This window comes from Haliaeetus albicilla, chromosome 26, assembly GCF_947461875.1.
Source record: "Haliaeetus albicilla chromosome 26, bHalAlb1.1, whole genome shotgun sequence".
Classification (NCBI taxonomy): Eukaryota; Metazoa; Chordata; class Aves; order Accipitriformes; family Accipitridae; genus Haliaeetus; species Haliaeetus albicilla.
The window spans coordinates 2462834-2475934 of record NC_091508.1 but is presented as its reverse complement, the minus strand read 5'-3'; the positions used below and the strand labels follow the sequence as shown (position 1 = coordinate 2475934).

At 42.9% G+C, this 13101-nt stretch overlaps 1 protein-coding gene across 2 annotated transcripts; it reads right to left on the bottom strand.

Moving 5' to 3' along the window:
- Positions 1-280: 280 nt before the first annotated feature.
- Positions 281-12833, bottom strand: EIF2D (eukaryotic translation initiation factor 2D). 2 transcript variants are annotated; one of them, XM_069771675.1, is made up of 15 exons: positions 12504-12833; positions 11466-11656; positions 10689-10772; positions 8461-8551; positions 7683-7790; positions 6749-7038; positions 6435-6552; positions 5941-5986; positions 5122-5225; positions 3082-3240; positions 2262-2351; positions 2058-2153; positions 975-1095; positions 655-829; positions 281-548 (listed from the first exon to the last, which is right to left on the bottom strand). In XM_069771675.1, exons 1-15 carry the CDS (start codon positions 12557-12559, stop codon positions 478-480), a joined length of 1800 nt encoding a protein of 599 aa, XP_069627776.1. In that variant the 5' UTR covers positions 12560-12833; the 3' UTR covers positions 281-477. The 2 variants fall into 2 exon arrangements, with proteins under 2 accessions (XP_069627776.1, XP_069627777.1); XM_069771676.1 differs by lacking the exon at positions 12504-12833 and adding an exon at positions 9306-9471 and having other exon boundaries at positions 11466-11550.
- Between the last annotated feature and the right edge of the window lie 268 nt (positions 12834-13101).

The following is a 13101-nucleotide window of genomic DNA, read 5'->3' as shown; positions in this document are numbered from 1 at the left end:
GCTGAAATGTCTGATACTAATACCTGGAAATGTTTAAAAGGATAAAATCTAAAACCAAATGGGTTTTACTTCTGACATACACAACCTATGGCACAACACACTGGACTGTTCTAGAACAATGTGTTGGAATATACTTGCTTACATTTCAGCGGAGGTTCTACTACCATGCCTCTTGCTTTGCATCTTTTAGCAAAATATTAAACTAGCCAAAAGCCACTGTAGCCAGAAAACCAGTGCACCATTAGGAAGTTCTAGAAAAATACATGGAAGAGGATGATGCTAGGGGTTTTATTCAGCTTTTTATTTTTATGAAAAATGGACAGCTGGAGCAATATTATTATTTGGGTGAATCCTAGACCTTGTAAACATCCAGGACTCATTTTTGAATGAATAGGGCCTGTACATTATCCTTGATTTGTTGGCAGAACACTTCTATAAATAATGAGATCTGAGTAATTCTTACAGTAGATTTTTCTCTTACTTCCTCCGGCCAAGCTTTGGAGCCTTCTCAAGGCCTTGAATATATTTCCGAGGTAGCTGGTATTCTTCTGCAACATAACCAAGAGTTCACTTCAGGTAAATATTCAGAGCTCAAGAATTAAAATCTGTTATCTTGCTGTAACCAGTCCCAGCCCAGTTCCAGAATTGACTTACCTAGCAGCATCTTGGCCAGATGATGGATTTGGTTGCCTTGGATCTGGACCTGAACTCTGTCTTTTGTTCCTGGTACTGGGGTGATGGTGGCACTGGCTTGTACTTTCTGTTGCAGAATGTTGGCCACACACTGTGGGTCTAGACCATACAGCTCAAGGTTCTTGATAATTGTCACCTACAGGTTTTAATAATTATTGCAAACATCACTGCTGTAGGTATTAGCAAGTCATGTCTCATTCATCCCAGAAAAACGAGCTGCCGAAGCTGCTCTCAGAATCTGGGCTTCTGCTCAAACCCCATAATTTTAGTTTTCTTTTTACCTTTTTATTTGATGATCTCTGTGCTATGGTTATGTCAATGGCCTCAATATTTCCTTTCCTCACAATAGGTTCTTGTCCAAAAAATGTTACCTGGTGTAAGGGCTGCAGTCGTTCAAGGCACCTGAACAAAGTTTATACATCCAATTAGTCTATACAGTACTGCAAGGCTGATGTTAACTCTGCTTTTCCACTGCAGCCTCTCACAAGTTTTTGAGACTACATGAAAGCCAAGATTCTACATGTGAGAAAAATTTGTATCTTAAGAAGATAATGCATGATGATCTCATGCAAAGATTTGCATCCTAGCTATTATTTAAAGAAAGGGACTGACTAAAAAGAAAGCTAGTCTGACTTGCAAAAATTATAGCTTAGACTGTTACTGGTAAAATTTTATAAATTGGGTCTTGTAGAGGAAAACCTTCTTTAATTTTGTCTTTAAGCTATTGTTCAGTTGTATTGTTCACAGATAGGTGAAGCAACTTCAGTTTAAATTTCAGCATAAACTGTGTTACTGTCCCATGAGCAAACTTGGCTTCAGAAATAAACGAAGCTGCTGGAGGTGCTGTGGAAGCACTGTGTGAGGAAGAAGCTCAAGGCAAGAAACACATTGGGGATATTTAGGCAAAGTTTTTCAGTATATGGAAGCAATGGTCTTGTGTCAGATACTCAGGCCTCTTGGATCTAGAAGGTGGGTTTAGGTTGTAAATGCAGAAGTTGTCCTGCACATAAAGAGCAGGATGATGAGCATGGCCTAAAAAGGGCGTGTTCAGCTATCTATTGAAAAGGATAGCTTTATAAATATGTACATACAGATTATACACAAAACCAGGCACTTTTTCTTTAGGAAGCTTTCCCTAGTAAGTAAGTGGTTAGCAGGTAAACGAAAAAACCCTAATGACAACAGTTAATGCTAGGTGCTTGTTAAGTGGTGGAGAATGAGAGATCCTTCAAGTGAAGGTCTCTGGATATTTTTTGTTGTATTACCAATAGGAAGTTACAACTTGGGTAGCTCCAATAACATGTGGCTTTGAGTTGCATGCTATAATCTGTGTAATACTGAAACGCTACATTGGGAAAAGTCACCTGCTCAAGAGGTCATCCCATCTAAGTTTTGAGATTTCATCTTGTTCTGATTTATCTAACAGGCAGTCGCACAGAATGGCATTCACCTTTACAAAGCTACAAAACAAAAACACGCGTTAGTTAGAAGCTAACAAGTTCACTTTTTTCCTCTAACTTCAGCATCTCCTGCGGAAGCAGGGTAGGACAACTTCCATGTCTACTTACTTTTTGTTTGTTTCATCAACCAACTCATTAGTCTTCACATAGTTAATGATGATGTTTCTCACCTCGCTGCTTGAGAGGATGCTGCCTTTTCTAAAGGGAAGGAAAACTTTTTCACTTACTACTTTAAGTTGTTAGGTGTTGGGTTCTGTCGCTAAGACAGAAGACACCAACTACCCTGACAACATTTGGTAGCAACAGCTCAATATTGAAACACATCTGCTAGGGAGTGATTTCTTATTACACCTCAGCTGCTGTATACCAGATAAAAGGCTCACAGCAGTAATTACAGAGACTCTAAAACTCTTGGTTCTGGGAACCTAGTTTGGGAGGATGACCCTAATGGCACCCCTAACTTCAGGGGACAGTGGATAATGTACAAAAGTGCTCAGCTGGAGAAAGGCTGCCACCGAGTGCTATCTAAACTACATCAAAACAGACAAGATTAGGGCACAAGGAGGCAAGTGAGTTCTTTAAATTATCTGAGCATCCTCTTTTCAGTAAACCATACTGTAGGTGGGCAGAATATGCCTTACCCAATGGCAAATTAAGACAATCCAAGTAAAATATATCAGTTTTGACACTTGAGCTATCACCTCCTTAGCTGTGGGAGAAGTGACGTGAGTACTTGCTGAATGCAGTTGTCACAGCCTCTTCTCTTTCTTCCCTTTGTGAAGCAATGAATGTATTCTTGATTCCCATCACCTTTCCTGACAGCATTGCAGGGCCCTCCGATAAGGGCTAACAAAATGGTAGCAGTATAGGTTTGTTAGTCTCTCTCTTTGCGTAACAATGGGGTTTTTTGTACTTTTCTAGTGCTTACCTGTGTCCAGATTCCTGAAAGAGTGGGATCATTTTTGTTGAGACCCCATAAAGCGGAATGATTTCAGGAGCATGGTACACTTTTTCTCTGTCTTCACTCTTGCTGTCTTGGGCAGCAGAGGCTGAAGAAAATCCTTCGGGTACTGCAAATGCTTTAATGCTGAAACGAGAATTATTTGGCATGAGTGAAAGGGATTGAAACTTAGCACTTCCATTTCACTGAGAAACTAAAACCTAGCAGAGTTGCACAAAAAGCTTTCTGGTCTGTTGTATGGTATGTCAGTTCCTCCAAATGCATTCCATTGCAGTGGGGGGCCTGTGCCTCTGGATTAAAGAACACGGTGAAAGAACAGTATTTTGAAGCATTAGCTACAATTACTAAATTTGTCCTTGTACACATTTCAAAGAAGATACACATAAATAAGCACCTTAACTCAGCTGATATTAAATACTTTTCGCTCTAAGTAAAGCCCTATATGATGGGAAAAAGTTAATCTCTCCACCTATTCTAGGCATATTTGATTCTCCTAATTAAAGACAACTGCCATAATTCAAAGGGTGCTGCCCCATTCCATAGAATTGCTAGAATTAAATTAAAAAAACCCAACTGTACTCTCCACAAATGTACAATGATTCTTTAGGGGTCACTGAAAAAAGGCAATTCCTGAAGAGAGGGGTAGGAACTGTATCACTGCAGGAGCTGGAGTCTCATTTCATTGACCAGAGCTGCAGATTCTATGCTCGCAGGCAAGAGAATTGACAAACTGAGTTTGAGTATGCCTGTCTCCTAATGATAAGGCCAAGTTTAATGAGAGAAAAGTTAATGCAAAAAGTCAAAGTAATTCTGCTTCTTTCCAAATGCAGAAGATATGCTTCTATCTACAGAAATATTCTCCACTCCATTAGTTGCCAAGGAGACTTTACAGAAGAGGAAGCCTCAGGCGCGCTGGGAAATTTCAAGAGAGAGCTAATGTGCCAATATGCAGAAGGAACAAGTAGGATGTTCTTGATGTGAGGTATCTGCTAAACCTTAGAAAGATAATAGAAACACCAATAAAGGAATTGGGTAATAAGTAACTGAAAGGGTAAGAGTATTTCTGCAAATCAATATGTGTAATGGAAAACAGGAATATTTTTTTTTTAGATTATAACTTTGGCTTCTGATTTTGCAAAGTGCTTGATTTGATCCTGTATGACATTCTGAGACTGTAGTTTCATGAGCATTTATTCATCAGCAGTCATCTTTTTACTAGAGTTATTGTTTAGACAGGTAAGTTCACTTCAAAGCTGAACAATGAGTTGTCCCAGCACATAGATGGAATGGAGAGAGGGAGACCTGCTTAAACTTGGAGGGCATAAAACAGTCATACCATTATAGTCACTGTTAAATAGATGGAAAACTGCCTGGTGGGTTTCAAAGCTTCTTGCCTCCCTTCCCCAACAACAACAAACTCGCGCAAACTATCAAGGCACTGTCAAAGGAATGTACTTTTTAGTGACTGCTAACAGGCTTGATACTGTAACTCTTTTATTAGTATCCAAACTGGATGCCAGAAATTGTCATTCTAACACTGCAACAAATTTGCAATTAATTGAATCCTCCTTAAGGTTTTCAAAGCCATTTCTATGGAAAATTTGTACATCCACTACAAGGATAAAGAGCCATGTGCAACTTTCAGATCATTTAACAGTACTTTTTAATCTTAAGTTCTATGGAAGAATGCACAACTGACAAGAAAGGCAAGGCGGAGATCACAACACTTGTCATTAGACTTTAAGCATGCTCAGTGCCACTGAGTAAAGAAGGAAGAATATAGTTTACCTGGAAGAACTTCACAAGAGCAGGAAACATAAGCAATGTTGTACAGAAGCAGGGTATAAAACCCCTCCATAGCACACTAAGATTAGGAAATGAGGGCTGCTACAGCTATTCAGAACAGGAATTCAAGTAGAGTATAGGTAATAGAGCTGGAAGTAGCAGATTCCACTCCCTTCTTTCAGAGACTACCAGCTCTTTTAAAGACTACAATAGTCTACATACTCTGGATGTTTCCAGTCCACTTCCACGATGCTCTCCACACCTTTGTTCAGCTCCTTCACTTGTAAGATCTTCTGGTGCTGCATACATTGCAGGAATTTAGAGAACTGAAGGAAACAACAATCAGAAATGTGGAGTCAAGCATTTAAAATTCCTGTTCATGTGTTTCTGACCGCCCTAAAGTTACTTGCTAAATCAGAAAAACCTCTTAAAAAAAAAAAAACAAAAACAAAACAACCCCCCACCACCACCTTTGCTTCTCTAAACACAGCAATTGCTAAGGAGCAGTGAGTACCTCTGTCTGGCTCTAAAACAGAGTAAAAGCAAGCGTTCCTTTTGTAGGTCTGCCATCTGTTTGTTCTGCGACTTTCTTAGCCAAATCACAGTACATCTCACGTGAATTACTGGGAGATCTTTGGCAATACACTTTGTCTTTCCTTGTCATCTGCACAACAGGGACAATATTGTCTCTTTTCTCTTCATTTTTGTTCATTAACAGCTTTAGAAAACGAATGGCCTCTTCTTGCAATTGCACTGTCCAACAAGATCAGAACCCTTTAATAGCTATCGCAGTATATAGTGGCAGATAGCATCAGCTGCATTCAAAGCAGATCAATGCTCATGTTTTCAGGACAATGACTTTTCTCCCTGGATCCCACAGGAGAAGAGAGTTGAGAAAAAGAAGTTGGCTTTTAATAACAGCTTCTAGGCTTTTTGTTTATGATTGTTTTACTAACACTTGAACAATTACAAGTTCAAACTTTTTCTCTCCTTCCATACCTTATTTAAATTAATGCAAAAAAAATGACAGAAAAATCTCACCTTCTTGTAGCTTGATTTCTTTATGTCCAATTGTTGTCCAGCAGGGCTATAAATGGATTTTTTAAAAGTTCTTTAGTTATAAGTCACCCTTCATTTCTTCTTAAATCTTGCTACTTATGCTAGAAGTTTCTTAACAGCGGAAATACAAATCATACAGAGAAAGAATTACTTCAAACAAGCTAACAAATAGAATATGATGGTGAAACTAGTGCTAATGTTCCTATGGATAGGCAAACAGCCATTTAAGTGACTAAATGATCCTGAAACAAACGTCAGCCAACTCAAGTTAGCTACCAAGTGCATATCCTGCTCTGGACAATCCTCACATCAAAGCATTTGATGTAAGAAGTGAGTGTAATCTCAGGTAACCTTAGATAAGGACTGAATTTTATTTTTGAGTCAAAAACTTCATCCTAAATATCACACTTGATCTCCACAGTTTTAAAGACAAAACCCCAGCATGCAAATCCAAAGACAATCTTCTTACCACATACCAGCATGAGAACATATGGCTGCGTAGAAACGTGCTGGTGAGCAGAGGGAGATCTGACTTCTTTACTTTGCATTTTAAGGCATGAAAAAAACACTGATTAAATAATGCATCCATTTGCTCTGCAGGGAAAAAAAAGGACAAGCCGTGAGTAGTCTGTCTTTCAGAACACAGCATGCAGTTCCTTCAGACCACACAGAACTGTCTCTACCTCATTCTCACAGTGAGCTGTCTAGAATGCACGGTAATCTAGGTTGTGGGTACGGGCTTCAGCAAACCAAAGGGACATAGTTTGGTTTCATTTGTATGCAAAAATACCTTGTGGAGTCCTACTGTCTTCAGCTTCCTGCTGAACCTCTGTGTTGGCGTCTTCAGCTGTTTCTGCAGCTCTGTTCTCATCGAGTTCCTCCTTTCCCAACAGTATTGTACAACTGTCTCGCCCCTTCAGGCTCAAATCACCAATGTCCACATGCTGCAATGGGTCAGTGGAGAAGCTGATGACAGGCTCTTTCCCCTCCATCTCTTCCTCATCTTCAGCACTCTCCTTTTCAGCAGAATCTGTTACCAAGGGAGCTAAAGTAGGAGGATAAGATTTGTCACCATATTCCCTAGAAAAGGAAGAAAAAGCATAACATAGCTTTCTGTTTACTGCTTTGAAACCCACAGGACAATGAACAAATGTCACCATGATAAAAGGCACTGGCAGCTGCATGGATCTTTTTCCACATTCTCAAAAACATAAAATTTATTTTTAACTCATCTTTCTCCATAAACTCCATGTTCCCCCCATGAATCTTAAGTTAAAACCGAGCAGACTAGTTGAATCCAAATGCAGAGCAACTCATTTATTTGGTTGAGACTGGCACAGTTGACCGTTTTTAAGCAAAAGTCATTCAAAGTTCACTTTTGATAGAACAAGATTTTCTAAAATCAGAGTAACAGGGATGTTCTAGCTTCATTTCTATAATAATTACACTCAGGTTGAAGGAACTGAATCAAATGAGTAATTTTATAGATCTATTTCCGATGTGTATATAATGGATATATGTCAGGATAGACACCCGCTTCTGTCAGAAATATGTAGCCATCAAAACCACGTAGCCGAAACCTTAATGATGGTCGTATCTAAACTGTACCCAAATAACTCAATATGTTGAACTAACAGATCAAACTTACTGGGGCACAGATGTTGGTTTTAGTAAACACATGAGACTTGTTACACATTTTACCAAATGCCTGGCAATATACCCACCAGAGGTGATCCATGTAAGTGTGCAACACAGCAAAGCCCTTCCCTTTCATTCCAGCAGCCAGCATCTCCGCAGTGGACATAGTGGCAACTGCAACTGCTACTGGAGCTCTGGGAAAAGAAGGGAGTCTTACAGCACACATACACTGTACTACTTAGACAAAGACAGACTGAGCCATTGTGATATACCGAATTTCTCTTGCAATGTCCTTGTTCTTTACCACCTGCATTTTTTAAAGCACCTAGGTATTTTCTGGTTTTGTACCATCTTTCTGGTATGTAAAGTCTTCCAAAGAATCCCAAGGATATGTGCAGCTGTGATACTGAAGTGAAGGCTGTGCAGTGATGCATTCTTTGCTTTAATAAACTACAAGAAGCATATGCACTGCCAAAAGAGACTAGCAGTGGGGAAAAAAACCAACAGCTTTAGCACTGCTCCCTCAATCTGAATTTCCACATGGGCAAAAAGACAACTGTGTAGAATACAATCTTTTGTTAAAAAAAGTTACTCTTTCAAAACAAATCTACCAGTTGTGCCCCCACAGGTCCAAAAGAACCAATTTGCAAAGCTGTCTGCCCGAGCTCAAATATATCCTAACTCAGAAACTTCAGTGGATTTTTTTTTCTGCTGTATTTTCCATTGTTTAGGCCCACAGTGCATCAAATGCACAAGAACAATTCTGCTTTTATTTCCTCAAAACCCCCAGAGTCGTCCTGTAAAAAATAGCTTCATTTCATTTTTAGTTTCTAAGAAAAGGTATGAATAAAGAATCCTCTGTACCTGTTTCCCAAGAGGGTGACAGCACAGAGCGTGCCCCGCTCTACTTGAGGAAAGCCAGAAGATGGCACTACAACTCCTGGCAGCATCAGATCTGAAGAAAAGAATAAAGCACATCCATTTCTCAATGAAAGACTCAGCCACTACCTCCTCCACCCCCATCCCTCCTGTTACTCAGCAAAAACACAAGCCTGTTAATAGCTGAGCACATGCCAGATAAAACATGATTCTCTGTTTCTCCTAGTAAGGCAGCACATCTTGCTACCACCCTGTGGAGTAAAGGATCCAGCTCACAAGGGTGCTGGGCACATCCCAAAAAACTGCAGAGGAGCTAAGCATGCTCAGCCCCTTGCATTGTCAGGCCCAAAGGGAGTACTGTTTTTAACAGAAAGATACGAGCTCCCAGCCTAGACCGCATTACTCTTCATTAATGACATGGAAAAAGAAAGGAACAAGGAGATATGTCTGAAATGACCCTTCACTCTTGCTGTCCCAGGGGCAGGTTATCCCAGTAGCTCTCTCCCTGAAGAGAGAATTGCCTAAAATTTGCCACTGCCGACCCAACCCTCCTGATCTGACACAATAGCTGCTTGCACTCAGCTGTAAACTCTCCTTAGCATGAGGAAGCAGCCTTAACCATCTCCTTGCTAATCTGGACAGAAACAGTACAACTTGTTGTGTGCTTCCTTCTGCTTTCCATACCTGGGATGAATAGACCGGCATGCGAGTAAAGAACAGTCTTCCATGCTGCACGTATGGCACCACGTCATCACCAAATTACTTAAAGAGCATCTGCTCTCCCTTATAGCAGCTGTAATTGTCTAGAGCTTGCAGTCTCATAGACTGACCTGTGTTCCATGGTTTGGTTTTGAAGGCATCTCACTTTTTTCTCAGCATCATAGATTTAATGTGTATGCTGAAGAAGCCAACAATATTTTTCCTCCCATTCACTGTCACAACTACTTTCAGCAAATCTAGAATGAACTCTGCAATTGCAATCAAGGCTCCACATCTCTGAGGACAGAAATCACATAAACACCTTAACGTGACAAGGTAAGTAGCATGTGTATATTATGTAAATAACCAGGGCAGACAGTAAATATTTGAATTCACGGATAGCACTACTTTGATGCTCCTCTTTGTAACTGAATGGTCCCTAAATCTGCTCCCTCCCTCCACGTCTGCAGCACTGGATAGTCTCATGCCTTTCCTCTTCTTTCTGAGATGTGGCTCTACCTCTCCTCTCTGCCTTTGTTGGCCATTGTCTCCGTGGCCAGCTTCTTATCTTTGGATCGTACCCAGAGGTAGTCTGGTTGCCATGGGAGATGAATGACCCGCAGCCCTCTTTCATCAATTAGCCCTCTTCCTCCATTAGCAAGACTTTTTCTTCCCAGAAACTAGGTCACTACAAGCCAGCAGCAAGGCTTGCTCAGATGTCTATCACAGCTACACATTCAAGCCCTTTATTTCCCCAAAAGTAAACAGAGAGACTTGAGTTCTACTTTAGATACTGTGTAATGGAAAAAAGACATCTCTTCCTACACATACACTTCCATTTACAGACTAAGGCCGCAGTGGCTGCAATTTAATCTTTTTCTGGTTGAGCAGTTCAGCAATTTAAAGTTTATAAAGACCTGATTCTCATGAGTCTGAACTGCGTCCAAAGCAGGTTCCAGAAAATAGAATCCTTTCTTTTTAGTCTTGATCCATAATTAGGTGGTAGAGCCAGTAGTCCAGGAATTCAAATCCAACCTCACCTGCACAATTCACCATTTACCTGACAGCGATTACAATTGTAGGTTCCAATATAAACTCACTTCTTATCCATAGGATAAGCTAGTTCACCTCTGAATTGACAGGAAGCAGGGTGGCAGCAAAGAAACTCAGCTGCTCAAGGAAAGTTACAGAAAAGACAGACCAATGACGCAGGCAGTTCTGTGTCCCAATTCAGAGTTGCTTATCACCCTGAGAAGACATTTCCAAGTCTGAGACTCCCACATTGAACAGGTTACTGCATTTAAAAAGCTTGACCTGCTTTGTTTCATTCACAGACTTTTTTACAGCTAATTTATTTTCCTTTTTAGGACATCACCATGAATTACTTTTGAGTACTTATTCTTTATATTTTTTTGTTTCAGGTACATTTTTGCCACTGGGCAAGATAACATCAAAGAAGCCCTGAAGGCAACTCCTTTTTGCAGTGCAATGTGACAAAGTTCTAGTCCTCTTACCTGCTCCTCCTGCTAGTTTCTGTAGCACAGGGGGCCATGTTGAAAAAGCAGGGAGAAGATCTGGGTAGACCCACAGAGTGTACACTGTCCCAAAACAGAACCAAATTTAAAGATGCATCATTAAAAACTTCTCTAGCTGTTGCTTCTTCCCATCTTTAAGACTAAGCAGTACAATACTAACCACAACTAAGCACTCCCCTGTTACTCAGGTAATCAAGAAATCTGAAGTCAGAACAACCCTACAGTAATTAGTAGATGTGATGGAGAAAAATAAACTGCTAGTTAATTCAAGCCCCTGTGAATTATTATAAAGGATATAGATAAATGTTTGCATTATTTTCCTTAAATCAAGGACACTTGGCACTAAAATGCTACTCCAACAGGGGGGAATTGCTGGGTATGGGAAAAATAAAAGCATAGAATATCAGAGCAATTCATTGCCTAATTCCAGGGCTGCTTGGAAGTGGACATCATGCTTCTTGGAATTACACCTCGCAGTGGACAAAAGAGAGAAAAGGGGCTAAGATGCTAAACTATGACTTAGAAACCAGGAAACAAGTCTTTTAACCTCTGAGCATGTCAGTTGCCTTTTTGCAGAAAGAATCCAGAAATGCCACCGATGTCTCAAAGGTGCTGGCAGAATAAATGCGCTAAAGATTATGAAATATACCGATACAATAGTGATAGGTACTTAAGACAGAGACAAGGAAATCTTCTGGGGAAAGGCGGGTGCCCAGTAAGTACAGAGGGAGGATTATTCTAGTCCACTGCCCATACCTGTTGGATACAGAGCTTTCTCAATTTCAAACAGTATTGGGTTCCTGTTATTCATGTAAACAGTGACGGCCTCCCCTTTGTGAGAGTATATTTTGATGACATTAAGCTCTTCCTTGTTTGGAATAAACTCAGTCAATTGTTCAGCACTAAGGTTAGGAAAAGCTGCCGCAACATCAGTTCGTAGTTTTCTCCTGTAATGATAAAGTTGTAAGCGTGTTACAAAGCTGTCTAGACCATGCCTCAAAATAATTCCTAGATCAGTAATTACTATTTTGTTGGCTGTTCACACAATTCCCACTTTTTCACAGAAGATAATCTGAAGCATTTGTGTCTGGTTTTACAAATGAGATAGTTGCGTGCTGGAAGAATACCGGGAAAAGTCCAAATATGCTGGCCCTGCTCGTATTCTTCCTTAAACACCCGCTTACAGCTCCTGTTGCTGTCTTCGCCCCCGTTTCGCACTGTGGTTTCACTACTGCTCTGAGCTCCTGAGCGCAGATCTGGGGGTGTCAGGCTCGCTCGGCCCAGCCTGTCGCCTACAGCCTCCCGCAGCTCCAGCACGGAGGAGCAGGGGTGCAGCCAGATTTCCCTCTCCCCCCATTTTTAATTGACGTTTAAGACACGGTGACCGGCACAAGGTGGGTTTGCGTGGCCATTCACGGATCGGCAAGCCGGCCTAGCACGGCTATGCGAGAACATAAAAGTAAAGAAGGATCAGCTAGGCCTGGACGAAACCGTTCATTTAAGCCTAGTTTAAGGAGGGCAGCACCTTCAAGCGTTCGAGTTTACCACACGAACCAGGCGAAAGCAGCCGCAGCTCCCCGCCTGCCCCGGGCCGCCCCCCCGCCTCTCCGCGGGGGCACAGCCGCTGCCCTCACCCGAGACCGACGCCTGACGGCGACTGCAGGCCGGCACCGCCGCGCCGAGGGCCGGCCCAGCAGCGGGGTCGAGCCGTTCCCCTCAGCCGAGCCCCCGGCCTCCCGCCTGCGGGCCTCCCCGTCCTCGGGGCGGCGGGGGGTGCTCCGGCCCAGCACTCACCGGTCGGACCCTTTGATGGCGGTGTTGGATCTCACCCGGAACGCCCTGGAGAACATGGCGGGCCCGCGCGCCCCCTCAGCCGCCGCCTCGCTCCCCCTCAGGCCGCGGCGGCCGCCATGGCCGCCGTCCCGCGGTACAAAAGCGTCCGGCTGGAAACCGCCTCCCCGCCAACCTCGCTCAGACCGCCCGGCTCGCTCCCACCGCCCCGGGGCCCGTGCGGGTTGGGGCTCCGCACGGGGGAAAGGCGATCGCCGTGAGCCGCCTCGCCGGCGTTGCGGGTTTTCTGCCCGACGGAGCCTTTTCGTCTCCCCAAACGCTTTGTCCTGCGAGGGGGCCCCTGGGGCGGGGGGGGGGGGGGGGGTACGGGGAGACTGAGAGAGGCGAGAAACGGGCAATGAAACCCCAACATTTCGCATAATTTTAAACCGTAAGGCCTTTTTTTTTTTTTTTTGGTGAGGAGGGTGCTCTGCCGGTTACCGGGGGGAGGCCTGCGGGCGGCGAACCCCCCCCCCCCCAGTTCCCCTGGCCCGCTCCCTCCCTCCGAGCCGCCGCCACTACTGCGCAGGCGCCGCCCGACGGCGGGTGGGCGGGACGGACG

Coding starts and splice junctions, on each gene's coding strand:
- EIF2D (XM_069771675.1), bottom strand. CDS start 12,559: ATGTTCTCCAGGGCGTTCCGGGTGAGATCCAACACCGCCATCAAAGGG. Junction 7,039..7,682: donor ACTTACATGGATCACCTCTG/GTGGGTATATTG, acceptor TTCCTTTTCTAG/GGAATATGGTGACAAATCTT. Junction 6,553..6,748: donor AGACAGTAGGACTCCACAAG/GTATTTTTGCAT, acceptor TTTTCCCTGCAG/AGCAAATGGATGCATTATTT.